The sequence below is a fragment of the Artibeus jamaicensis genome, unplaced genomic scaffold (assembly GCF_021234435.1).
Source record: "Artibeus jamaicensis isolate MK-2021 breed Jamaican fruit bat unplaced genomic scaffold, CSHL_Jam_final scaffold_474, whole genome shotgun sequence".
Taxonomy (NCBI): Eukaryota; Metazoa; Chordata; class Mammalia; order Chiroptera; family Phyllostomidae; genus Artibeus; species Artibeus jamaicensis.
This window is the reverse complement of record NW_026522046.1, coordinates 41,812,843-41,838,906: the sequence shown is the minus strand read 5'-3', so window position 1 is coordinate 41,838,906 and position 26,064 is coordinate 41,812,843. Positions and strand designations below refer to the sequence as shown.

Here is a 26,064-nt window from a genome sequence, read left to right as displayed (position 1 = left end):
CATCTCCACGCTCAGTCTCTCGTGTCCACTTATATACCGTCTGCCCAGTTTCCTAAGCTTTCTTTCCCAGCTGTTGTTTTTTAAACCAGGATCACATGCTTCATTCGGTGGCTGTTTTTTCTCTCTTTTAGCTCAGCATAGTGCCCTCACCTTTTTGTTTCGATTTTTGGGCACCTCCTCAGGACTGGGCAGGTCTGCCCAGAAGTTCTGTTCTTTTTTTTTCTTTAAGATTTTATTTATTTATTTATTTTTTAAATTAAATACTTTATTTATCTTTAGAGGGGAAGGGAAGGAGAGAGGGAGAGAAATATCAATGTATGGTTGCCTTCTGTGTGCCCTGCAACTCAGGCATGTGCCCTGACTGGGAATCAAACCGGCAACCCTTTGGTTGGCAGCCCATGCTCAATCCACTGAGCCTCACCACCCAGGCAGGAAGTTCTGTTCTGTGTCCCTTTTGGGAGGCCCATCATGTTCACTTGTTTCATTGCTGTCGATGTGACTTTTCACCTATCAGTTGGTGTGTTTTCTGCCAGGTCTCCATTGTGAAGTTACTGTTTTCCCTTGTCATTGACAGTCAGTGTCTTGTGGCAGGTCTTTGGGACCATGTGCATTTCCAGTCTCACACCGTGCTTTCACTGGCTGGTGTGGCCGTCCGCGATACTTCTTGCCAGAAGCAGTGATTACTGTGCTGGTCGCCAAATGGTGAAGATCAAATTCCTTCCTGTACATGTTGTCGGGACTCCACTGTCATTTAGAGCCCCTACCTACCCCACGTATTCGTTCGTTTGTGTATTGCTGTCAGCATGGACTCCAGGGTTTTTACTTTACTCCCAGTTCCCCTCGTGTCATGTTGTTCAGATGGTCCCAGACTCAGCCAGTGAGAAGGCCTGCAAGCTGGCTCCTCTGCCCTTCTGGCAATCCTCATATTTTCTGAGCACCAGTTTCAGGCGCATCTTGTACTTGACCTGACCCAGCCCTAGAATCAAATCAGCCATTTCTCTGAGGAGTCCTGATTCTTTTCATTGAGAATGATATTTATAAGTCAATAAGTAGGTGCTAAGTGCTGACTGCTGCTGGGTGTCACTGCTTCTAGGCCCTCTCAGTGGACGTAGCAGGGAAAGTGTGTGTTTGTGTGTATATGTACATGTGTGTATGTTTGCATGTATATATGTGAGATACACTGATCTACATTTATTTCTCCATATTTGTGTACATTAAAAACCATGAATTCGTACCAACAACTCTTGTTTCCAACTGGTGGGTGGGGGCGAGCCACAGGGAAGACTTGGGGAGGGTGGTGTGGATGATGATGCGTGTGCAGCAGCTGGCCGTGCGTGGAGGAGGCCAGTGTGCGCAGAACTACCAGGCTGGGCAAGAAGTTGACCTGCTGCAGGAACTACAGATGGCCATCCTTTTAACTGTGTCCACACTTAGAGTGGGGGAGGGACTGGACAGGGTTGGGGGGATGCTGTGGAAGGGCAGGGACAGGCAAAGGTCGGCCCTAGGACTTGATCTGTAAGGGCGGTTTGGACCAGATTTGCACTTTGGAAAGGAGAATGGGGAAAGAGGGTAAGAAAGAATAGAGGCCACCAGAGCTCCTGCCCTGATCAAGGTGTGGACCATGGTGCCGGACAGATCAGGCCACTCTGGGGTCACTGCTTGGGGACAAAGGAGCAGATTGGGGCACTGAGAGTAGGGCCGGGTGTTGGTGAAGGCAGACTCAGTATCAGGTTTGCAACTGTGGGGGAGGGGGGCGTGTCTCTCAACATTGGGAGTCTCAGAGGGCAGAGAGGGCAACATCCTGATGACTGCACATGGGCCCCTCCGTGGCAGTGGGGTTTCCAAGTCCTGCTGTTCCACGTGGGGCAGAAGTATCACTGCCACTTCAACGAAAAGGTGTCTTCAGACTGAGAGACAGCAGCCAACTCCATGGGATGTAATGGAATTTATTATAGGGTAATTTACTTACGGGGAGACTGGGTGGGGCTGGACCAAAGACAGGGGACCCAGCATTTTGTGCAAACCATCCGACCCCACACCCAGCACTCCTGTTACTGTGCTGTTTACACTGTGACTCAGGTGCTCACAGTTGACAGGACACAGGGACAAAGGATGCCGTATCGCCAGAGCCATCCCTTCTGATGGTCGATACTGTCACCAGTTTGATATTCATCTCAGTTGTCATCCTGGCGTCACCAACAAAAGGATTTGTGGTTACATTCAGAGACCACAGGTGATCATTAACTGGAGGGCTTTGATGTGCTCACTAAAGACGGTGAGGTGGGTCAAGGCCACAGCACAGACGGGCGCAGAGATGGGGATGGCCCTGGCTCACACCTGCATCTTGCACCATCTTCTCTCCTCCCCCTGCCACACGGGGCCATGCTCAGCCGTCCTTTTCCTTCACCCTCAGCTGCAGTGACGTGGCCGACCCCCTCCTCGGTCCCCCTCCACCAGCACGAGCGGCATCACTCAATTCTGCTCCTGTCCTGCTGGCTGCTGCTCCTCATTCTGTACCTGATCCCTCAGCTGTCTTACCTGGTCCCCCTCCTCTTTCTTCCCCCACGATCTCCTGCAGTTTGGTGGCTTTATTACTGCCTTAGGGTCCTGGGTTGCCTAACCAAGTCCCACTAACTGGGTCAACGGAAACAACAGGAATGGATTTTCTCGGTCTGGCAGCCAGAACCCAAAATCAGGAGGTCATCAGGCCTTCCACCACCTGGTGGCCAGGCGCTCTCAGCTCATAGCAGCATTACTCCAGTCTCTGCCTCTGATTCATGTAGCCGTCCCCTCAGCGTGTCTCAGATCTTTCTGCCCTCTTAAAGACACGTGCGTACCATGACCTAGGCCCTCCCCTCAATCCAAGGTGGTCTCATCTCGAGATCCTTAATAACTACATCTGTGAAGCTCCTTCTCCAGATCGTCCCATTCACAGGCACTGGGGGTTAGAACTTGGGCATATCTTACATGATACAGTTCACCCCGCTCTGTACACACTAACCACGCCCTGGTGATTACTGACTTTATATTTCTGGCCCAGACTCATTTGTTCAGAATTTCCCCTTGGATTTCTGGGAAGCCTCTCACACCTGGAACGTCCTGACTTTTGCTTTCCCTTCCAGGCCACAGGACCTGCTCCTCGTCGTCCGCTCCTCACCAGGACATGTGGCTCGCCGCTGCCAGTTGCTCAGGTGGGCGTGCCGGGCCCTTCCCTGAGCCCACACCCAACACCAGGCCACCTGCAGACCCTGTGCTTGCGCCCCCCTTGCCTACACCCATATCCTCTGTGTGTTCCCCAGCCACACAGCCTGTCCTTAACAGTCAGAGGGACCCTCCTAGGATATGTCAAGTCACGCTTCTGCTCAGACCTTCCCAGGAACGCCCGCGTCTTCACTGTGGCCCATGAGAGTCTGTGTGAACTGGTTCCATGCCTCCCGCCCCCTTCCCTTCCGTACCCCTCCCCTTCTCTACCCCCTTCACCACTCTGCTCAGCTACATCAGCTGTTCCTGTGGGTGCTGCTGGTCCCCCTGCCCCCAGGTGTCACAGGCAGCTGCCTCCTTCCCTGTCCCACGTTTCTCCCAGGCACTCACTGTCCGTGGCCCTGCCCAGAGTCATTTTCTGTCCCCACCTGGTTGTCCTCCTCTCGGCACCTCCCAGCATTTACCCATGTGTTTCGACAGGGAAACAAGCCATGGTTCCCTTCCCTGTCTCACATGCAGACATGGCTCAGCCTCTCTGAGCACACCTTTGCCGCTGCTGTCTGTGCCCCAGCCTCCCTGTCCCAGCAGTCCCTGAGTCGGGTGCCTGTGGTCTCAGCGCCCGTGCCCTTGCAGAGAGCCCGCCCTGGCACACGTCAGGGGAGCCCCGCACTCACCTCTGTCACGACACCGTGTGTGCCAGCTGACCTTCCTCATGGTTATGGTCCTGCAGCCCTGGCTTTGCCTGCCCGGGAAAGCAGGGGCTCCTTAGAGCAGTGTCCGACATGTGTAGACACGTGTAGACACGTGCAGAGTGAAGGAACAAATCCAAATGGCTGAAAAGTGTGGTAGCAAGTCAGGCCCCATGTGGGAGCCAGGAGCACGTGATTGCCACATACATGGATGATGCTGAGTAGAATTTGACTCATAGCCTCGAGTTAAAGATGGGTTTTTTCTTCATGTAAAAATAGGTATTTAAAAAATTAGTCCTGGCTGGTGTGGCTCAGTGTATTATTGGCTGCCAGCCTGTGAACCAAAAGTCACTGGTTCGATTCCCAGTCAGGGCACATGCCTGGGTTACGGGTGGGTCCTCAGTTGGGGGCATGCAGGAGGCAACCGATCGATGTATCTCTCCCACATCCATATTTTTCTCCCTTTCTTTTTCCCTCCCTTCTTCTCTCTCTAAAAATAAATAAATTTAAAAAATTATGCAGATGCTGTGGAGGAGGGGACAAAAGGTGCACCGCAGTTATTAACCGATGCTTTTCTGCTTGTGTTTTGCAGACACCGTTTGCTTGTGACTCAAGATGATTTGATGTTTCGTAATAAACTCATTAACCATGATGGCTACACAGACATTAAGCATAGACAGCTATCAAGATGGGCAACAAGTGAGAGCTTGGTTATCTGTGTTTTCATTACAGTCTGTTGACCTGGTGTTAAAACACAAGCAGTGCTTTGTATGTTAATAGTTTAATTTCCCTGAGGTGGCAGGTTCAGCTTCAGTGTATTGTGCATTTATTTTATGTTGTTCAAATTATTTCCTAAGTGATACCAGGACTGCTAGTCATTTTGACTCCCTTAAATCATACTGTTGTGGGAATTTTCCATTTTAATATCAGCGTTAGCAAGTATGGTTGCTTTTATTTTTTTTATTCTTTTTAAATTTTTTACTTATTTATCTTTAGAGGGGAAGGGAAGGAGAGAGGGAGAGAAATATCAGTGTATGGTTGCCTCTCTTGCGTCCCCTGCTGGGAACTGGCCTGCAACCCAGGCATGCACCCTAACTAGGAATTGAACCCCAATCCTCTGGTTCGCAGGCAGTGCTCAGTTTACTGAGCTACACCAGCCAGGGCAGTATGGTTGCTTTTAAAGAAAAGCTGGGTGTTCCCTGACCTGTGTGGCTCAGCCAGTGGGTTGGGTGTCATCTCACGAAGTGAAAGGTCGCAGGTTCGATTCCCAGTCAGGGCACATGCCTGGGTTTTGGACTCTGACCCCATCCCTGGTCAGGGCACTTGCTGAAGGCAACAATTATTTCTCTGTCACATCAATGTTTTTCTTCTTCTCTTTCTCTCGCCATTCCTCTCTTTCTAAAAATACATAAAACCTTTAAAAAAGAAAGAAAGAAAAGCTGGGTGTTGTTGATAACCACAGGTTTCCATGCTGATGGTTGCTAATCTGAGTGGGAATTGCGTGGTTTCCTATTCGCAGGTGTGAGCAGCAGGAGCACTGTCCTGATTATGAGTGGAGAGAGAGAGACATCGATTTGTTTCACTTAGTCACACACTCATTGGTTGAGTCTGGTCTGTGCCCTGAGCAGGGACCCAGCCCATCACCCCGACTTACCGGGATGATGCTCTAACCAACTGAACTACCCAGCCAGGGCACGGGCGGCTTTCTCAGTAGCTCTCCCTCTGTAAGACGTTTCCCTGAAGCCACCCAGGCGTTCTGTGTTCTGTGACCTGAAGGAATTGGGGAGCAGAGGCTCACTGAGGCCCGGGCAGCCTCCCTTGGGATTCCTGCGGTCATGGGGAAGTCCTGGGTGCTCCCCACGGGGGCATCCCCCTCTTTCTCGGAGTCCAGGAGCTGGTTTCCGTTGAAGACATTCAGCCCTGCCTTTGCTCCCCGCCATCCCCGCAGTCAGAAGGCAGGAGCAGAACGGCCGGCCATGCCAACAGCTCCCCTGTCCCCCTCCTTGAGGACCGTGGTGAGCGTGGACAGGAGTAGGGTCGACGTACCCGCAGGAGGCCACAGCCCCCACTGGGGAGGCCCAGGTGGGCAAGGAGCTCACTCACCAGCCCGCCCCACTCCTGGGCCCCTCTGTGCCCTGTGGCCCTGGACCTTCGCTTCACTCCTCTTCCCATGGGCAGCAGCTTGGCCAGCTCCTTCCTGCCCTGCAGCTCTTTGCCTAAGTCTTTGCCTTTCTGCCGCCCTTCCCCTGCCCGCTGCTGCTCACCACTGCAGCTCCCTCCGGTCTGTCTTTCCTTCCTAGCAGTGATCACCTCCTGACGTTCCATGACGTGATGCTGTGCCTGTCTGCCTTCCTCACTGCCTGTGCCCGGTGCAACCGAGCATCCAGTGCAGTGCTGGGCACGGCAGGGGTGCTGGGCATGGCAGGGGTGCTGGGTATGGGGTGCTGGGCCGGGTCGGGTTCATCACCCGGTTTGTGTGCTAAGCACTTCCTCCCAGCGAGGGAAACTCCTGGAGGAGTTTTAAATAAGTTATTTTAAATAAGTACTTACTAGTATAGTATAGTATATATAGATATACCGGATTTAGGTAGCCACTCTTCTGAAGTTGACCATGTAGATGCCCCTTTTTTCACAGTCATTAAAAAAGAAACCTTGAAATACATGCCATAGACTTTTTAATAATACTGTCAGACTTTGTTTGAGTGAGCTTGAGTTACTTTAGTGGTTTGTTTTGTTTTGTTTAAGAGAGAAACAATTTCACAAGTACACTGTATCATTTAAAGGTTGCAGAGCAGAAGTGTCGTCATCAGACGGTGGGGGGAGGGATGGGGGGAGCCTGGGTCTGCAGATCCCTTGGATCCCTCGGCTGCAGCCCCGGGGGTGCCAGGGTGGCAGTCTCGGGGGTGCCAGGGTGGCAGTCTCGACTGGGCTCTCTCATTTCCTGGGGATGATCCCCCGCCTCAGCTCCCCCGCAGGCTGCTTCCTCGAGGCCTGGCCCTGGGATTGGGCAGGAATGGGAGGTGACCTGCTGGTGGATGGTTACTCGTTTACTGCGGCAATTCTTTTTGTAAACTGAATTCTTTACGTTTAAGGATTTAAATATTTTTTACCTGACTTACCAACAACACAGCTAGTTTAAAGCAATTTAAATGATATTATTTTGAAGACTTCCTATTCCATTATACTTACTACTGTTGTTTTAAACACAGCAAGCTGGCCTTTATTTTCTAGATACAGTGAGTGACTTTTATTTTTTAATTTACAGTTTATGTATTACTGACATCTGAGGGTAGATAGGGGGGAATTTCGGCCCTGTCACAGAAGGTGTGCTGGGTGTGAGTCGTTTGTGCGACCAGATAAGAAGAGCTCCGACCATTTGTCCTCTCCTCTTCCTGTGATGTTTTCAGCGCCAGGCTGCACCGCAGGCAGGACAGAGTAAGACTGCGTACGGACCAGTTCCTGGCAGTGGCTCGTGCTGATGATGACTTTGAAAATCATAAGCATTTCACAGATATTCTCTTTGTTTTTAAATGATGTAGCTATTTGATCCTTAACCACTTTATAAACATTAAACTAAAGAGCAGTTTGTGGGTAGCATTTGTTTGTGTTGTTGCCAGTCACATAGCTGGCACTTTACCATTCCCCCTTGTTCGTCGCATTCCTGCTTGAGAATAGAACATTTAGTAGTAATTTGTTTCCTGTTTAGTAACAAGAATTATCCTTCTTTCACAGTTTAGTAACAAAATTTTTCCTGCTTTCACAGATGCAAGTAGTAACAGAGTTGAAAACAGAGCAAGACCCCAACTGCTCTGAACCTGATGTGGAAGGAGTGAGCCCTCCCCCTGTGGGGTCCCAGACACCGATGGATGCAGACAAGCAGGCCATTTATAGGTAGTGGAGAGTCGGGAAGCACGTGGGCTGTGAGGGGCTCATGAGAGGAGGAGACTGTTAAAGGGGACGGTGGAGCTGTGAGCTCGGCAGAAGGAGGTGTGATGTGGTAACTACTGGTGTGAAGATATTTGCAGATTCAGATGTTATTCTTCATCTTAGTTTACCTTGCAAAACACAGTTTTCAGGCCCAGATGATTTTACGAGAATTCTACCAAAATTATAAGAAAAAAAGCAACAGGTCTGTACAGTCTTGTCCAGAAAGTAGAAGATGAAGGAAGGAATGCTTCCCAGTTCACTTTACAAATTGAGCATCAATCTGGTACCAAAATAATAGGAAAAAAATGTACAGACAAGTATCCCTCATAAATTGGGACATAAAAATCATCAATAAAATATTAACAAATTGAATCCAGCAACAAAAAGTAATAGAATAGTATTAGAACGATAAATAGTACCCAAGCGGAGTTTATTCCAAGACTAGTTAGTTCGCTGTTCAAACTTTAACCAGTGAGATCCATAGTGCAGGCGCATCAAATGATGTGGAAAAGTGTTTGACAAAATCAGCTGCTAATTACCATTAAAAACTGTCAGCAAAAGAGAACTTTGAAACTAACTAATGAAGGGAGACTACGAAAGCACTCAGCTCACATCAGACTCGATGGCGAGAGACTGGCTGCTTCCCCCTGGGACTGAGGACGAGGCAGAGCTGCCCACCTGACCCCCTCGCTCAGCACTGCAACGGGCGCCCTGGCCAGAGCAGCGAGGCAGGCAAAAGATGAGAAAGGAAGAAGCAGAACGGGCTCTGCACAGACAACGTGGTTGTCTGCAGAGAAGTCCGAGTATTGACCAGAGAACTTGCAGGTGTAGAAGGAGTTTAATAAGGTCACGGTTGCATGCGACACACAGAAACCAATCCTGGTTCTATACCAGTAACGTATGATCAGAAACAAAAATTTAAAAACCAGTACATTTACAAAAGCTCCAAAGAATCTTAGGTATGAATTCATGCCTGTAAAGTGCTGATGCAAGCAATCAAAGACAACCTAATAAATGGCAGGACGTACCATGTCCATGGATTGGAAGGCTCAACCTAATAAAGATGTCAGTTTCCTAAAATCAGTTTGTAGACTTAATGCAATTCCCATTAAGTTTTAGCAGGATGTTTTTGTATAGACAATTCTAAATTTTATATGGAAGTCAGAAGAACTGGATCAACTGAAACAATTGTGAAAAAGAATAAAGGAGGAGTCAGTGTATTTGATCATAGATTTGCTGTCACTTTATAATCATTAAGATATTGTGACATTTGTGAGGAAGGAGACAAATAGATTAATGCCACAGATAGTCTAGAGATAAATCTACACAAATACAATTCAGTTGATCTTTAGCAAAGGTACAAAAACAATTCAGAAGGGAAAAGGCAGGCTTTCCAACAAATGGTTTTAGAACAATTGGACAACTATATGCAGAAAAAAAGATCCTTGACCTACTCTTACATCTTACATAAAAATTCACTCAAAATGGACCATAGAACCAAATGTCAAATTTAAAACTGTAAAATTGGCACATCCATTACAATGGAATATTATTTGGCCATAAAAAGGAACAAGGCACTGATACCTGTCATAGCATCAGTGAGCCTCAAAAACATTGTGCTCAGTGAAAGATGCCAGACACAAAAGGTCACATGTTATATGAAAGGTTTAGAATTGGCAGATTAGTGGTGGCCTGTGGCTGGGGCTTGTGGGTAAAATGGAAAGTGGCTGCTGATGGCTACACGGTTTCTTTTAGGGATGACAAAAATGTTCTGAATTGACTAGTGATGGTTGCACAGCTCTGTGAGTGCACTAAAAATTATCGGATCATACACTTTGAGTGGATGAATGACATGCTCTGAGTTTTATCTTCATGAAGCCAATAGGTCCAGTAACGCCTCCATACATACATACTGAAACATGCAAGTGTAGAGCATCCATATGTTTTTCTTTTCCCTCCCAGGCATCCACTCTTTCCATTATTAGCTTTGTTGTTTGAAAAATGTGAGCAATCCACACAGGGCTCAGAAGGCACAACTTCTGCCAGTTTTGACGTGGACATTGAAAATTTTGTAAGGAAGCAAGAGAAGGAAGGAAAGCCCTTCTTTTGTGAAGACCCTGAAACCGACAATTTAGTGAGTAAAATAAATATTTTATTTCTTCCAAATTTAAAATCTGGTCAATAAATTTTAAACTTCAAGTTAGAACTTTAGACCGTTTGTAGCTCTGCTAAAGGGGAGAATACTACACTTCATGAGACAGCTTGTTTGTGTGTGAGGCTTGAACGTCCTCTGGCCTCCTCCAGCTGCCCTCTCCCTCGGTGATTAAGCTGCTTTCAGCCTGCATCCCAAATGGACCAGAGGGTCCAGTCCTCTCCCAGCACTCGGACGGGTTCATTGGGGTTGGCGTGCTCACCTGCCTTGCTTCTCAGGCCGTGCGTCTGTGCCCTGCATCAGTCCTTGGCTTTCCCTTGATTGTGGACATGTGACTTCACTCAGACAGCTCTGTCTTGAGGCTCCCACTGGTTTGTGGTGGGTGACAGAATTCACGAAGAATTGGGGAGGCCCGCCAGCACAGAGCAGGGAGACGCTTAACAAAGGTCCCCAAGGCCCCTCACTACCTCCCATGGCCTTTCTGTCTGGAGCCAGACCGTCTCACATCCCTGCCCCCTCCCAGGTCCCATGCTCTAAAATGCAGGGTTCCCTGTGCTTTCTGAAGGAAAACAGAGAATTCTTTGGAGGCAACGTCACTGCTGCACCCGCGGGGAGGGGTGCCGGTCAGTACTGTGGGGCTCTGCCAGCGGTGTCCGGGGCCCGCACTGGACTCCTGTCCAAGCCTGCTCACTCCCAGACCAAAGCCTTCGTCGGGCCCGGGTCAGCAGAAAAGGGACCTCGGAAATCTTTTTCCTAAAAAAATTGTCCGGGTCTTAATTCTTGTTGTGTTTTAAGTTTCTTGTTCCATATTTAACCCTTATAACCTAATAGATTTTATGGGTGAGTTGTTTGACTTCGAGTCTGTCTCCTCATGTTGGAAATGGGGCTGACAGTGCCTGCCCTTCTGGGCTTAGTGCCAGAAGCTCTCTGTCACACAGCCAGCCATCAGCGTGTGGGGAGCAGGAGTGGCCCCGGTGGTCCCAGGCTGGCAGGGACCAAGGGTCTCCTGACTGGTGTGAGAGCACAGGGCGTCGAGGGCTTGGTGCTTGGTATTCCTCATTATTGACAGACTGACTGGTTCATTCCACAAATACTAGACATTACTATGCCAAGGTCATGGCCGAAGCAGCTGAGCTTTGGGGTGTGAATGCACAGGCAGGCGCTGCTTGTGCTAATGGTTTTATTATCATTGTTATAATTATTTACTGCTATAAGACACACTACCTTCAAAACTTAGTCAATTAATATAAAATCATGAAACTTAAAAAATCATAAGAGAACATTTTTAGGATCTAGGGCTAATCTAGGGATAGGCAAACAGTACTTAGACTTGACACCAAAAGCATGATCCAAAAATTTTATCAAGAACCACCTATGAGGGTCTCTGGATCCACCCTCCTTCATAGATGGAGTAACGGCGACAACCGAGAGTTGGCATCTTGCCCGAGGGGTTGGAGGCTGGGCTGAAGCTGGCCGGGGCCTGGCCGGTCCTGCTGCTGTGCTCGCCGAGGTGAGCACGGGCGTTGTGCACATCAGAGGGAGCCGAAATGCCAAACCGCATGTCAGCGGTGCTGGAAGGACTTGTCGTTCTGCACAGTATCTAATATCGTTCCACCTCTGTCACCGGCAGTACGGATGGCGATGGCCAAGCAGGGTTCAGGCCAGTAACCCAGAGTGATGTGTTATGTGGCGGTAATTATAACTTAACGTCATGCTACCTTTTCTTGTCTGAAAGTCTTCATTTTCTCTGCTTCTAGATGGTAAAAGCAATCCAGGTTTTGCGTATTCATCTTCTTGAGCTGGAAAAGGTTAATGAACTCTGCAAAGATTTCTGCAGTCGATACATTGCTTGTCTAAAAACGAAAATGAACAGTGAAACTCTCCTGAGTGGAGAACCTGGAAGCCCGTACTCCCCTGTCCAGTCCCAGGTATTTATTTTGGGGTCCTGCCCTACTTCCTGCTTGCTGTCACATCTGCAAGGATGAGCTGTGTCGGTCCCGAGACCACCAGCCCTATCAGCATTGTGAGGCTGTCCCAGTGGCTCTCCTGTTCAGAGGTCCTCCAGGTCCCCGACCCGAGCCTGGGCCGAGTGCAAATCACAGAGACAGCCCCTCTGGCCTCAGGCAGTGAGTGCGGTGAGGCCCCGATCTGTGTGCGGGACCCTGAGTGGTTCTGGAGCTCCATCCACTTCTTTGTTTCACAATGTATTTTTAAAATTGTGGGAATATACACATATCACACCATTTACCCTCCTAACCACGCTGAAGTGTGCATGCAGTGGTACTAAGCACATGCACATTGGAGTGCGGACATCTCCACTGTCCACTTTCAGAACTTCCCACCTTCCCAAACCGGAACTCCTCTAGGGACCTTGTGTAAGGGGAATCATTTGTCCTTTTGTATTTGGATTGTCTCACCAGGGGAGTGACCTCAGGGTGCCTGCGTACTGGAGCCAGGTGGTGGGCTGCAGTGCGTTCGTGCGGGTGTGGTGTGCGCCTCCCTGATGGCCGATGGTGGTGGTTGTCTCCTCGTGTACTTACTTCCCATCTGTGTGTCCTCTTCGGTGGAAGGTCTCCTCACATCTTTTGCCCACTTTCTAATCAGATTATTTTTAAACTGTTGACTTTTTAGGGTAGTCTAGGTACTAGTCCTTTATTGGATATACAGTTTGCAAGTATTTTTTCCTAGTCTGTAGCTTATTTTTCTGTATTGTTAACAGGGTCTTTGGCAGAGCAAGTATTTCCCCCCAGTTTTTATTTTATTTTATTTATTTATAATAATTTTTTAAAAAGATTTTATTTTTATCAAAGAGAGGAAAAGGGAGGGAGAGAGGGATAAGAACATCAGTGTGAGAGAGAAACATTGATCAACCGTCTCTCACCTGGGAACCTGGCTCACCACCCAGGCGTGTGCCCTGACCGGGAGTCTAACCAGTGGCCCTTCACTTTGCGGAATGATGCCCAACCCATTGAGCTGTGGTGGTCAGGGCTATTTATTTATTTTTAATTTTTATCTCCCAGCCACCCACCCCTCTCCCTTTTAGCAACCATCAGCTTGTTCCCTGTATCCGTGCATCTGTTTCTGTTTTTGTTGTTGTTATTCATTTGTCTTTTAGGTTATGCATGTGTTCGTCACGTTTTTACTCTCCCTAATACCCTCCAGGTCCATTCATGTCTCCGATGGCGGGATTTCTTTATTTTTATCGCTGACCGATATTCCATTGTATATATACACCACACCTTTTTTTATCTACTCATCTGTTGATGGATGCTTTGGTTGCTTCCATGTCTTGGCTACTGTAAATAATGCTGCAGTGAACATGGAGTGACTATATCTTTTTGAATCAGCATTGTTTTTTCATGGGCTAAATGCCCAGAAGTGAAGTTGCTGAATCATATGGCAGTTTTATCTTTGCCTTTTTGAGAGTCTCCGTACTGTTTTCCACAGTGGATGCTCCCATTTACATTCCCACCAACAGTGCTTGAGGGTTCCTTTGCTCCACATCCTCACCAGCACTTGTTTGTTGATTTACTGATGACAGCCATCTGACAGGTGTGAGGTGATATGTCATTGTGGTTTTAATTTGCATTTCCCTGGTGCTTAGTGATGTTGAGTATATTCTCATATGTCTGTTATCCATCTGTATGTCTTCTTTAGAAAAATGTCTACTCAGGTCCTCTGCCTGTATTTTAATCGGGTTGGGTTTTGTGTGTGTGTGTTAAGTTGTGTGAGTTCCTTATGTATTTTGGATATTAACCCCTTATCAGATGTAGCATTTGTGAATATCTTCTACTGTTTGATGGATTGTCTTTTTGTTTAGTTGAAGAAAACTCAGGTTTTCTTTCTGTGCAAAATCTTTTTAGTTTGATGTAGTCCCATTTGTTTCTTTTTCCCTTCAGGAGATACATCCACAAAGCTATTGCTAAGGTCAGGGTCTGAGAGCCCACTGCCTATCTTTTCTTCCAGGAGTTTTATGGTTTCAAGTCTTACATCTAAATCTTTAGTCCATTTTGAGATTGTTTTTGTAAAAGGTCTAAGTAAGCAGTCCAGTTGAAACTTTTTTGCATGTATCCAGTTTTTCCAAGTTTTTAAAGAGACTGCCTTTACCCTATTTTATATGCTTGCTTCCTTTGTCGTAGATTAATTGACTGTATAAGTGAGAATTTATTTCTGTACTTTTCAATATTTTTTAATATTGATAATTTCTATTTATCATCTTTTCTTTTTATTAGTTGTGATTTTGGTGTCAAGTCTAAGAACTTTTGCCTAGCCCTGTGTCCCAAAGATTTTCTCTTACTTTTTTCCTAAAAGTTTTATATTTTAGATTTAAATTTATGATTGGTTTTGAGTTAACTTTTGTATAAAGTGTGAGTGTTTGTCCAATTGCTCCAGTACCATGTGTTAAAAAGGTTCCTTCCTCCACTGAATCCTATACGCACCTTCGTCAGCAGTCAGTTGGGCATATTTACGGGGTAACTTCTCTCGCACTGGTCTGTGTATCGGTGCCATCCAGTCTCCAGCACTGTACGTTAAGTCTCAAAATCGGGTAGACCGAATCCTCTCACTTTATTCTTTTTCAAAATATCCTTTCTCAAAAAATTTTAGCTATTTCTAGTTCCTTTGCCTTTTCATATAAATTTTGAAATAATCTTGTCTGTATCTACAAAAAATAGTACTGGGATTTTGATAGGAATTGCATTAAATGTGTCCATCGTTCTGGGGAGAACTGACACCTTGGCCGCGTTCGCCCTTCCAGTGCACACGCACGGTGTGCCCCCCACTTGTTCACTCTCCTGCAGTTTCCTCCGCTAGTATTTTACAGTTTTCAGTGAGTCCCGCACATGCGTTTTTAGAATTACACCTATTTTATTTTTTCTAGCAATTATAAATGGTATTATATTTTTAAACTTCATTGTCCATGATATTTTATAGAAGTACAGTTGGTTTTTTAATATTTATCTTGTATTCTGTGGCCTTGCTGAGTTCACTTCTTAGTTCTAGGAGGTCCTTTATATAGATTCCTCAGGACTTCCTGACTGTTTAGTCATATCATCTACAAATAGGACGGTTCTATTTCTTCCTTTGCAATCTGTGTACTTTTCATTTTCCTTTTTTGCCTTATTGGCTAGAATAGGATTGGTGAAAGCTGGCATTGAATAGGATTGGTGAGAGCTAACGTCCTTTGCTTATTCCCAGTCTTCTAAGGAAAATGTTCACCTTTTCACTATTAATTTTAGTTTTAATGGTAGTTTTTTCCCCTAGATGCTCTTTATCAAGTTGCAAAAGTTCCCCTTTATTCCTATTTTTCTGAGAGTTTTTATTACATTGAATTTTGTCAAATGCATGGATTGATATGATTATGTGATTTTTTTCTTTTGCCTGTTAATATGGTAGAATACCAGGTTTTAAATGCCAAAAATGCCTTGGATTCCTGGAATAAACTATGCCTGGTCATAGCATGTAATTCTTTTTAAATGGATTCCTGAATTCTGTCTGATAATATTTTGTTAAGCATCTTTGTGTCTATATTGAGGCATACTGGTGTGTAGCTATCTTTTCTGGTACAGTCTTGGTCTAGGTTTGGTATCAGGAAGTACAAGCTTCAGAAAACAAGTTGGACAGTATTCCTTCCTTTTTTGATTTTTGGGAGGGATTAGAATTGGTATTAGTTGTTCTCTAAATGTTTGGTAGAATTCTCCAGGGACACCATCTGCACTGGAGATTTCTTTTTTTTTGAGGTTTTTAAACTATAAATGTAGTTTCCTTAATGGTTATAGGACTATCCAAATTACCTGCTTCAATAGGATTTTGCCTATGTCAAATTTCCATGTTGAGTTCAAGGTACTCCTCCTCCTCCTTTCTCCATCCGGCAGGTCTGCCGTGACCTCCCTGCTTCTGGTATCAGAAACTTGTTTATCCCTTTTTATCTGCCAGTGTTACTAGAGGTTTGTCAATGTGTCCATCTTATCAAAGAACTTGCTCTTTTCACTGTTCTTTTTCTCTTTTCCATTTCACTGTTGTCTGCTGCAGTCTTTGTTATTTCCTACCTTTTGCTTGCTTTGATGTTATTTGTTCCTTTTTTTTTTTAAGTTTTCGATGTGTGACCTCGGGTTATTGATTTGATGGCTTAGCTTTATTCTGACCACGTCAGTGTGGCCTACTTTGCATGTGCCTGCCCGGGCTTGCAGGGTACCTGCCTCTGGGGCACAGCCACTGTGCTGCTTGTCTGCTCAGATATCTGGGTGCCTGCGTGTGCCAGACCCTGGGCTAGATGCTGGGTGTGGGGATCCCTTCCCTTACCAACCACCAAGCCAGCCATCAGTCAGTAAGTAAATTCACCTGTTTGGCTCTAATGTCAGATGAGTAGACTCTCCAGTGTGGCGTTTACACCACATGTTTACGTGGAGTGTGCTGCAGGCCAGGCCCAGGACTCCACACGCATGCACACACAGAGGGGAGGGGTTCGGATGTGTGTGTACTGACATCAGCGGGGTACAGAGCTGTGTAAGCCCGGGGTGGCTCCCCATTTCCACTCAGAACCTCCCAAACCTGTGGCATACTCTTCTGAATGCGCTCATCTTGTCAAGGAGGCTTTGTCTTTCGGAAAATCAGGAGCCCGAGCCAAGTGGAGTGGAGAAGGCTGAGGTCAGGTGATCTCGGTGTCATAACCTGCAGGACTGTAAGGTGTGGCTGATCGTGATGAGGTGGGTGGAAGATAGTCTTTTGGAAGCCAGTCAAAACTAACATCTTAGTATTGACCATCACATCTGATGTTCGGTCAGTCTTGTCGTTGCCCCTGGTTTCCAGATGCCTAGAGCCTGCCTCAGAGAAAGCTTGCCCGCTGACTGTGGTCTTTCTCAAGAGTCTCCTTTGGCAGTGATGCCATTATGCCACTTGTTTGGAACTTTTCAGTCTGGGTGTTCTGTTTCCTGATAGCCGTCCCTTGTGTGTTTCTGACTTACAGCAGATTCAAAGTGCCATCACGGGCACTCTCAGCCCCCAAGGAATCGTGGTGCCTGCATCTGCGCTGCAGCAGGGGAACGTAACCATGGCAACAGTGGCAGGTATGGCGATGGATGGAGGGACACCTTTCCCTGAGTTGTGCAGAAAAACTCCTTCAGAGTAGAATGGAGATATACATAAATATAACTTTTAATTAATGCCAGTTCCCTAATAGGACTCCCAAAATCTAGACCTCTTTGAATGCTTGTTTCTTGTTAATTCTCAATGACAAATACTTCGTACATATTGTCATATTGTCTTTTCCTACCAAAAAATGTTAGGAAGAAAGGTTTTATATAGGAGTTGAAAGTTTATAGCAAAAACCAATTGTAATTTTCAAATAATGATTTTTAACTATTCTCTTAGAAGCACCTGGGAGATATTAAATTGGTCATTAATGGATGACAAGCAAGGACAAATGCATGTTAGTCTTGGTTTAACCTGTATAATAAAACCATCACGAGAGGGGGACAGATTCCTGAATTCTCTGGTGCACCTGGAACATTGCAAACACAAGGCCATCGTGAAAATAGGAGGAGGGGGGAAATTTACACCGAAAAAGTTCATGTCATAGCACAAAGGGAAGCCTCAACAGGAAAATAAAGCACACTTGATCAGAAAGAGAACTACAATAGAAATCTTTGTCCTCTGATACCTCTGGCCAGGTCCTTTGGTATGTGCTAATGGTGGGGACAAGGAGGACATGCAGGTGAGCACGAGGCGTGGAAGTGCCGGCCCTGAGCTGGCCACGCCCTGTGCGCCATCTGTGAGGGCTGCAGGGGTGTCCATCGGCACGGTGCCACCTGGGCACTGCGTGTGCTGTGAGTTTGTTTGGTAATGTACAGTGACAGGTTGGCTGGCAAAGTATGGATCATTGAAATGATGTAAAAAGCCCATCAGCCCTGGCCAGTGTCGCTCAGTTGGTTGGAGCATCATCGCATAACCAAAACGTTGCAGGTTCGATTCCCAGTCAGGGCACATAACTAGGCTTCAGGTTCCATCCCCAGTCCAGGTGTGTGTGGGAGGCAACCTGTCGATGCTTCTCTCTTATATCGATGTTTGTCTCTCTTTCTCTGTCCCTTCCTCTCTCTGAAAACAATGGGGAAAAAATGGATGAGGATAAAAAAAAGTTCGTCAAACCAGAGATTGTATTCATTTCATAATATAGTGAGAAGACTGGTTTTAAATTGTTGAGACCTAAATGGAATTTTTTTCTTCTTCCTTTTTGAGGCGGCACGGTTTATCAGCCTGTCACAGTTGTCACTCCACAAGGCCAAGTAGTGACGCAGGCATTGTCACCAGGGACGATCAGGATCCAGAACTCCCAGGTCCGTGTGCCTTCCCTCTGGCGGGATGGGGGTGGGGGTGCCCCGGGCGTAGAGGTGCGGGCCGTTCCCTCAGCGTCAAAGCACTGACCCGACTCGCTGTCACGCAGCGACCTCGTTAACCCGAAGGTAGTGTTCTGTTTCTTTTTCACTCTTCATCTCGCTGACTGTGAAAAAGTCACCAAGTTCAGAAAAGTCTAAGGAGGCAGGAAAAAAGTCACCCATTACCCTTCCCCTCCAGCAGTCCGTGTTGTCCAGTCGTGCACTTGACTCTGAGCCAGGAGACCTGAGGCCACGGCGCCACACCGCCCTCCACCCCCAGGTCACAGCAGATCCTCAGGCAGATTTTCACTGCTTGTGGGGGGCGGGTGGGCCGAGGCGGCGTTAACTAGAGCAGCGGGCAGAGAGAAGATGCGGTGGACAGAGCCGCGACCAGCTGGCTGGCACCTCCACTGTGAGAGCGTGGGCTGGGCCGTGGCCTGTGCACTCTGAAAAGCTCTCCACAGCCTTCCTGGTTGCTCCTGCTGAGCTGGAGCAGGGTTCAGGGTGCCTGGGGCACTTGCTTAATGCCCCCCACACCTTGGGGAGAAACCCGAGAGAGGGCTCCCCCTTGCCCTCTCCTCGCTGCCCCCTGGGGACCCTGCTTCAAGAAGGCTGGTCTGCTGCCACCTGCCCCACCTCTCCCCCCACGGCCCACCAGCTCCCAGAGCACCAGCAGCTTCGAGGGCAGCAGCGGCAGAGCTGAAAATGCAGTGGCACGCTGCAGCCTTAGGATGGCCCCGTCCTCTCTGAGTCTTTGGTGAAATGTGATTGGCCCTGGCAGTCTCCCGGACCCCTCTGAGTTTTGGACATGCACACACTTTCGCATTTAGCTGGATTGAAGTCAGAAGGACACTGTTCCTGTTCCCTGATCTCAGTCAGCAGCACCAATTCCTCCTGCATGTCACTGCCTTGCCTTTCGCCTGCACACGTTTTCTGCATCTCTGAGGACCCGCCTTGGGCCTCTGGGTGTGTGCTTTTCCCCCAGCCAGTCACTGTTTGGTTTTCCCCTTTGCTTGGTGTCCCTGGTACTGATGGCCAAACCCTCCAGTCCAGTATTCTTGGTGATGCCCCATGCACCAGCCTGCGTCACATGTCAGGGCCAGTCTCGTCCCAGAGCTCTTGGCCCTCTTGGTCTCCCATGTGCAGGCTGCTCTCTGCCCAGGCCTCGCATAGGGATATCCTTGGACTTCCCTTTGACATCCCCCTGAGGACAGCCATCTGTTGGAGCCCCCATTTGCTGCTTTCTTGGCCTGAGAAGTACATAGTGTCGAGAATTGATTTTGGTCCCGTACTTGGTAGGCTGTCTGTGTGCACGTGCAGCTCCAGGTGAGGCGCACTTCCACCGTGGCAGGGTAGTGTCCATCCATGGTTACCATGGTGACACCATCTCTGTAGGCGCACCAGGAGCGACAGGCTGCGTCTGGGCAGTGTGCCGTGGTCTGGTGGGGCCTGTAACACCGTCTTTTCTAGGTTTGCATGAAACACTTACGTAGGGCGTGTTGTGCATGTCCCCTCCTGTCAAAATGGAACTATGGAAAGCGTTCCTTGGTTTTCTCGGGTGAGGGAAGTGTGGTTCCCAGTGGCTGCCGAGGCCTCTGCAGAGGCCGGCTCCTCAGCCTTCACTCTGTTGCTGCTGTTCCTTCCCTGCTGTTCAGCTGGCGTGGCCTTCTCTAGCTGGGGTTTTTTTCAGCTCCCCTCTCCGTTCTCTGGTGGCTGCTTGAAATGTCTTTGAGGCTGGAAACTCGGATGTTATCACGTCCATTCCTAGAGAAAGCAAGATGGTAAATGAGAGACACTCACCTGTCTGCAGGTGAACGACTCAGGGGCCTTCTTAGCATCCGCCCCATCTGCCTCACCGGACCAGGCCTCTGCCCAGCCGAGACCCTGTGGTGAAGGTGGTTACAAGGTAGAGGGAGCCAAAGCCCAGGGTCGACGTATGCATATCTGCTGTCAACGAGGTGTTTCTTGCCAAGATCCGCGGTTCTTTTCTTCACTAGAAGTCGTGAACCACTTGGACGTGTTGTAATTTTCTGTGCTTTCTAACATCAGCTTTCCATTGTTTAAAAGCTTCAGCTGCAGTTAAACCAAGACATGAGCATCTTGCATCAAGACGACGGCTCCTCCAAGAACAAGAGGGGCGTCCTGCCGAAGCACGCCACCAGCGTGATGCGGTCCTGGCTCTTCCAGCACATAGGGGTGAGAGTGCGGCGGCCTCGGGTCGGCGGCACCCTCCGCCAGGCTTGCTTTCTGGCTCTTCTAGAAAAAAGTGGCTTGTGTATGCTAGTAGGCCTGGCTTGCACTGCCTGTGTTTTGTTAACTGTCCATGTGGGTTGAGTGTGGGGCAGAAGGGAGGGTTACCAGAAAATGGAGGACATCACTTCAAGGCACTTAAATGAAACGAGGGGACCCCTGGTGAAGAGGCAGTCAGTTCAGCTCATACCAGTCTTACCCGTGCTTGTGGGGGAAGCTGCTCGTGGAGGGCGAGTGGGGCGGGGCGGGTCAACCAGAGCAGCGGACAGACAGAAGGTGCGTGTGGACGGAACCTGGAACACAGCAATGGCGCCTGTATTGGAGTTTTGAGGAAAATGTGCTGAAAGACCCCCAGACAGCGCTCGAGGGAGTGGGGCGCCTGGACAGAGGCTGTGGAACGTGAGCGGCAGTCGGGCCGGGAGGGGGCACCACTCACTCCACATCTGTCTGAGCATCTGGTTCCCCACTCCCAGGGAGGTGGCCACGTCTTCTCTGCGGAGTTGCCTTGGGAAGCACACACTTGTCCATGATTTAATGGGACAGTCACTCTTTACCAGGCTGAGCCCCTCAGTCCTCGAACCCCTGACCCCCGGGCAGGCCTGTGACCAGAGCAGCTTTCGGGGTCAGACTCCCAGGGTAGCGGCCAGGGTCAGGACCAACCGGGACGGCTGTCAGGGGAGTGGATGGGAACAGAGGCAGGAAGGCGGATGCTCCCTGCTGAGTTACCGCTGTGCTTGGGGCGGGGGCTTGTGGGGGCACAGGAGGGACAGGGGCAGCAGGGGAGAAATCCGACAGGAGGCTGCCTTGCAGCCTCGCGAACCAGCTCTCAGCCAGGCACTTCCACCCGCGTCTCACTTTTCTCCAAGTGCAGTGGCATCTGTTCCTTCAGCAGTGATGGCCCCTGGCTGTCCCTGAGAGCCGGGCTGGCACCAGACCCGGCGCTTCACTTGGCCGCTGTCATAGCCTGCTCGCGTCTTCAGCTGCTGGCCGCTTCCTCACCCGCATCTCTTTTATCTCCGCCCTGGTGCCGTTGGTGTCAGCGGAGGTGTCATCAGACCCATGTCTACCTGTGCCCGTCCTCTGCCCTCACCCTGTCACCCACCCACCTCTCTCCACTGTGTGGGGCCCCGACTGTGAGCCCCAAGGCCTGCACCTGGTCTTAGTCACCTCGTCTCCCTCTGGGTTTGTCCCTTGTCCCGTCATGCCCCACTATCCTCTAACTGGCATTGGGCTCCTTCCCTGCAAGGCACGGGCCTGATGGCTGTGATGTCACTGAGCAGTCCTGGGGGAGAAGGGGACCCTCCCTTCCTGAGGTGAAGACTCTGGGGGCTCCGAGCTCCCCCCTAAGCGCTAAGCCCCAGCTGCCCTCCTCTCTGGTGTCTGTTCTCTGTCAGACCATTCCCACCGGCAGGACATGGCAGTGGGTGTCAGGAGAAGGGACAGTGTGACCCTGTCTAGAAATTTGTCCTACAAAGATTCTCAAGAAAATGAAAGGTTTTATGGAGTAAGTGGTACAATGATGTTCATTATCCTAATGGGACATGGGACGTGAATTAGAACCCACCCACCTGACAGAGTATTATCCAGCCAGTTAGCATGATAAACAGGCACTAGGAGGCTTCAGGCGGATGGTGGTAAGTGAAAGAGAAGATGTTTGTAAGTATGTTGTGAGTCTGGCAACCAGTAAATGTAGGCGCGATGTAACGTTAGAAGGTACACAAGGAAGTGGTGGGATTGGTTTTCTGGCTCAGTTTCCTTTAACGTTTTAATAATTTCTAAAACAATAACCCTCCTCATCAGTTCGATTAAAATGCCACTTTTTTCTCCTGAGAAGCCATACACTTGTCCCTAGAGTCAAACTGAGTCACTACCGGTCAGGTTGAGGGAGCAGAGAGTCTGCTGCTGAGGTCCTCCTGATGCTGTTCCATCGTCACCCTCAGGCACAGTGACTTTTCCAACATCCTGGGTGCTCACTGAAAGTAAAAGCTAACACCCACCTCCTGCTTCTTTGGTACCATCCACTTTCTGGGGCCCCGGTTGGTGTGAAGTAGGTTCCGTGCACATAGGTGTTACGGTGAACGTCTTACTGGCTCTTGCACGTGGACAGTGCTCAGTCTTGGCGAAGTTGTTCATTGCCATAAATGGAAATGATTTCTCTTTGGTGCTTCTGTGAATTTTCAGAGTTATGTCTGTTTTAATTCTTTTTTTTTAAGTGAAATGTTTTAATAATACATAAAAGAAAGGACACTAACAGATGCCCCCACCCCGTTTGGGTTCTTTATCAGCAGCACATGTGAGCCCAGCAGAGGTTGTTCCTGAAAAACCGTGGAGCATGGCAGTGCAACCCATGGCGGTCTCTCCTCCAGGTCCCCATGTAGAGACCTGCGACCGGAAGTGACCGCGTGGAGTAGCCCACCTGGCCCCTTTCCCGCTGCCCTGTGGAGCCAGCTGGAGCATGGGGGGAGTTTGTAAACTGCCTGCACCTCGGCTTCCTCCTCTGTGAAGTTAGGGGTGCGTGGCTCAGGGGTGCTGGTGAGGAACCAGTGAACTGCTTCAGGATGTGCAGAGGTGATGGAGGCATGCTGTGCCCGCTGTGCCCAATGTTTCATGAGGCCAAACCCACCTTTACCCACTTTAAATGGGTGCTGTTTATGGTTCGTAAGTTATTCCTCAGTCAAGTGGATGCAAAAGCAGTAGATGTATCACGGTCTTAGGACAGCACCTGGGGTGACAGGCAGGACTTGGCGGTGTCAGCATAGCTATCTTGGGGCCTTAGGCTGTAACCAGCTGTTGCCGTACCAGGGTGCTCCTGGACAGCCAGGAGAAATACTTTGTTCTGTTTGGATGCTACTGAAAAAACTGTGAGAGTAAAGTTAGGTTTTCACTGAAAGCAGTATTGACTGATACTTGTCAGTTATTTAAAAATGGTTATTTGTATGCTGCTACTTTACCTAGAAAATCCTGAGTTCCCCTTTAAAAACTGAAGTTCACGGTAACCCCTCTTTTTGCTTTAGCATCCCTACCCAACAGAAGACGAGAAAAAACAGATCGCTGCTCAGACAAATCTGACATTGCTCCAAGTCAACAACTGGTAAGACCCACTGCCCCCGACCTGCGCCCGTCAGTGCCATAGAGCGCTCAGAAACACTGGTGCTTATGACCAGTAGCATTTGGTTGGAAAGCAGCTTTCTTTTCACGAGCAGTACTCTGTTACCTGAGCGCTGGGATCCGTGGCAGACACTTAAGAATGAATCAGCATATACCTTGACTTACATTTTTCATGATCAACACCTCACTGTGAGCTTTTTGCTTACATCCTACCTGCCCGACTAGAAATGTGTCTCTATTGTGTTACTGTCAACAAGTCCCCCCATTCATTCAGAGATGCAGTGTTTTCATCACCAAGCTTCCGGGCAGTGGACAGCCAGGATGAGACATCTGACCTCAGGGAGCCCCTCTGCAGCTCTTCTACCTTTCCAACCCTCCTGTCTCTTTGTTGGCTGTGACTGGGGGAGGCAGCTGCCCCACCATCTGTGTGGCGGTCCTGCCCCACAGTGGGTCCTGGGGGTGTCAAGGGAGAGATGCCCAGGATGACAATTACTTTGTTAATGAGCCATCCTACTCTGGTCCTGGGTCACATGTGGCTGGGGACACCTGCACCCTGTCCTTGTGTTCTTCCTTCAGTGAGAGCTGTCCATGTTACTAAGTGGCACCAAGGTCTGGGTGCTCTCAGGTTTTGTCAGCCCTTCGTCTCAGGTTTATTTACTTATTATTCAGACATGGAAAGTGATTTCAGCTTATGAAGTTGACAGGCGGAAAAGAAAAAAAGCACAAATTCTAACACTTGTACACATGGTTATATTCTTTTTTAAAATATATTTTACTGATTATGCCATTACAGTTGTCCTATTTCCCCCTTCATTCCCCTCCACCCTGCACACCCCCTCCTCCGCCATTCCACCCCCTTTAGTTTATGTCCATGTGTCACAAGTTCTTTAGATTCTATATTTCCTACACTATTCTTGCCCTTCCTCCTATTTTCTACCTACCATCTATGCTACTTATTCACTGTACCTTCTCCCCCTTCTCCTCCCACTCCCCTGTTGCCAATCCCCCATGTGATCTCCATTACTGTGGTTCTACTCCTGATCTAGCTGTCCTCTTAGTTTGCTTTTGTTTTAGGTGTGGTACTTAATAACTGTGAGTTTGCTGTCCTTTCACTGTTCATCTTTTTTATTTTCTTTTTCTTAGATAAGTCCCTTTAACATTTCATATAATAAGGGCTTGGTGATGATTAACTCCTTGAATTTGATCTTATCTAAGAAGCACTTTATCTGCCCTTCCATTCTAAATGAAAGCTTTGTTGGATAGAGCAATCTTGGATGTAGGTCTTTGGATTTCATGACTTGGAATACTTCTTTCCAGCCCCTTCTTGCCTGTAAGGTCTCTTTTGAGAAATCCACTGACAGTCTGATAGGAACTCCTTTGTAGGTGACTGTCTCCTTAATCTCTTGCTGCTTCTAGGATTCTCTCCTTCATTTTAATCTTGGCTAATGTAATTATGATGTGCCTTGGCGTGTTCCTCCTTGGGTCCAACTTCTTTGGGACTCTGAGCTTCCTGGATTTCCTGGAAGTCTATTTCCTTTGCCAGAGTGGGGAAGTTCTCCTTTATTATTTGTTCAAATAAGTTTTCCACTTGTTGCTCTTCCTCTTCCCCCTTCTGGTACCCCTATAATTCAGATGTTGGAACGTTTAAAGATGTACTGGAGGTTCCTAAGCCTCTCCTCATTTTTTTGAATTCTTGTTTCTTCATACTTTTCTGGTTGGTCATTTTTTTCCTCTTTCTGGTCCAGTCCTTTGATTTGAGTCCCAGTTTCCTTTCCATCACTATTGGTTTCCTGTGCATTTCCGTTCATTTCAATTAGTTTAGCCTTCATATGTTCCTCTAATTTGTGACTAAAATCAACCAGTTCTGTGAGCATCCTGATCACCAGTGTTTTGAACTGTGCATCTGATAGGTTGGCTGTTTCTTGGTCACTTAGAGTTATTGGCTCTGGGGCTTTGAGTTCTTCTTGAGCCATAATGTTTTGGTCTGTTTGTTCCTGTTACACATATGAGGGGCAGAGTCCTAGGTGTTTACCAGGGCGGGGCAACTCAGTCGCTGGGTTGTGACGCTGTATATGGGGACGGGGTCAGAGAGGGTCAGTGGGGGTCCCCTCTGCTGCTTCCCACCGCTGGGGCCTGCGCGGTCTGTCTCACTGCTACCTCCTTTGCTGGTTTATCTGTGCGAGAATGTGTGACCACAGTCAGTCTGCCGCCTTGTGCCCCCACTGGGTCCACCCATAGCTACCCCACTCGGGATCTGCCCACAGCTGTCTGCGTACCTGGGTCGGTCTGGTGGATTTTTCCTGCCCAACCCGCTCTACTGCTGGCTCTGCCCCTCTTCCCGTTCTGGCTGAACGGTTCATTGTTGTCA

The 26,064-nt window shown here is 48.4% G+C and overlaps 1 protein-coding gene across 6 annotated transcripts in view; it reads left to right on the top strand.

Moving 5' to 3' along the window:
• The window catches only part of PKNOX1 (PBX/knotted 1 homeobox 1), a 56,492-nt gene that overhangs the window by 17,772 nt on the left and 12,656 nt on the right, over positions 1-26,064 (top strand). For 2 of the 6 annotated variants that reach the window (XM_053657641.1, XM_053657644.1), the window contains exons 2-9: positions 3,123-3,191; positions 7,654-7,781; positions 9,780-9,951; positions 11,727-11,897; positions 16,934-17,033; positions 18,202-18,299; positions 20,406-20,534; positions 23,603-23,679. In XM_053657641.1, coding sequence (XP_053513616.1) covers positions 3,123-3,191; positions 7,654-7,781; positions 9,780-9,951; positions 11,727-11,897; positions 16,934-17,033; positions 18,202-18,299; positions 20,406-20,534; positions 23,603-23,679 — 944 coding nt within the window. Of the gene's footprint in view, positions 1-1,814; positions 1,957-3,122; positions 3,192-4,482; positions 4,590-7,653; positions 7,782-9,779; positions 9,952-11,726; positions 11,898-16,933; positions 17,034-18,201; positions 18,300-20,405; positions 20,535-23,602; positions 23,680-26,064 lie in introns of those variants that run through there. The other 4 variants (XM_037144575.2, XM_037144574.2, XM_053657643.1 and 1 more) reach the window with 4 other exon arrangements.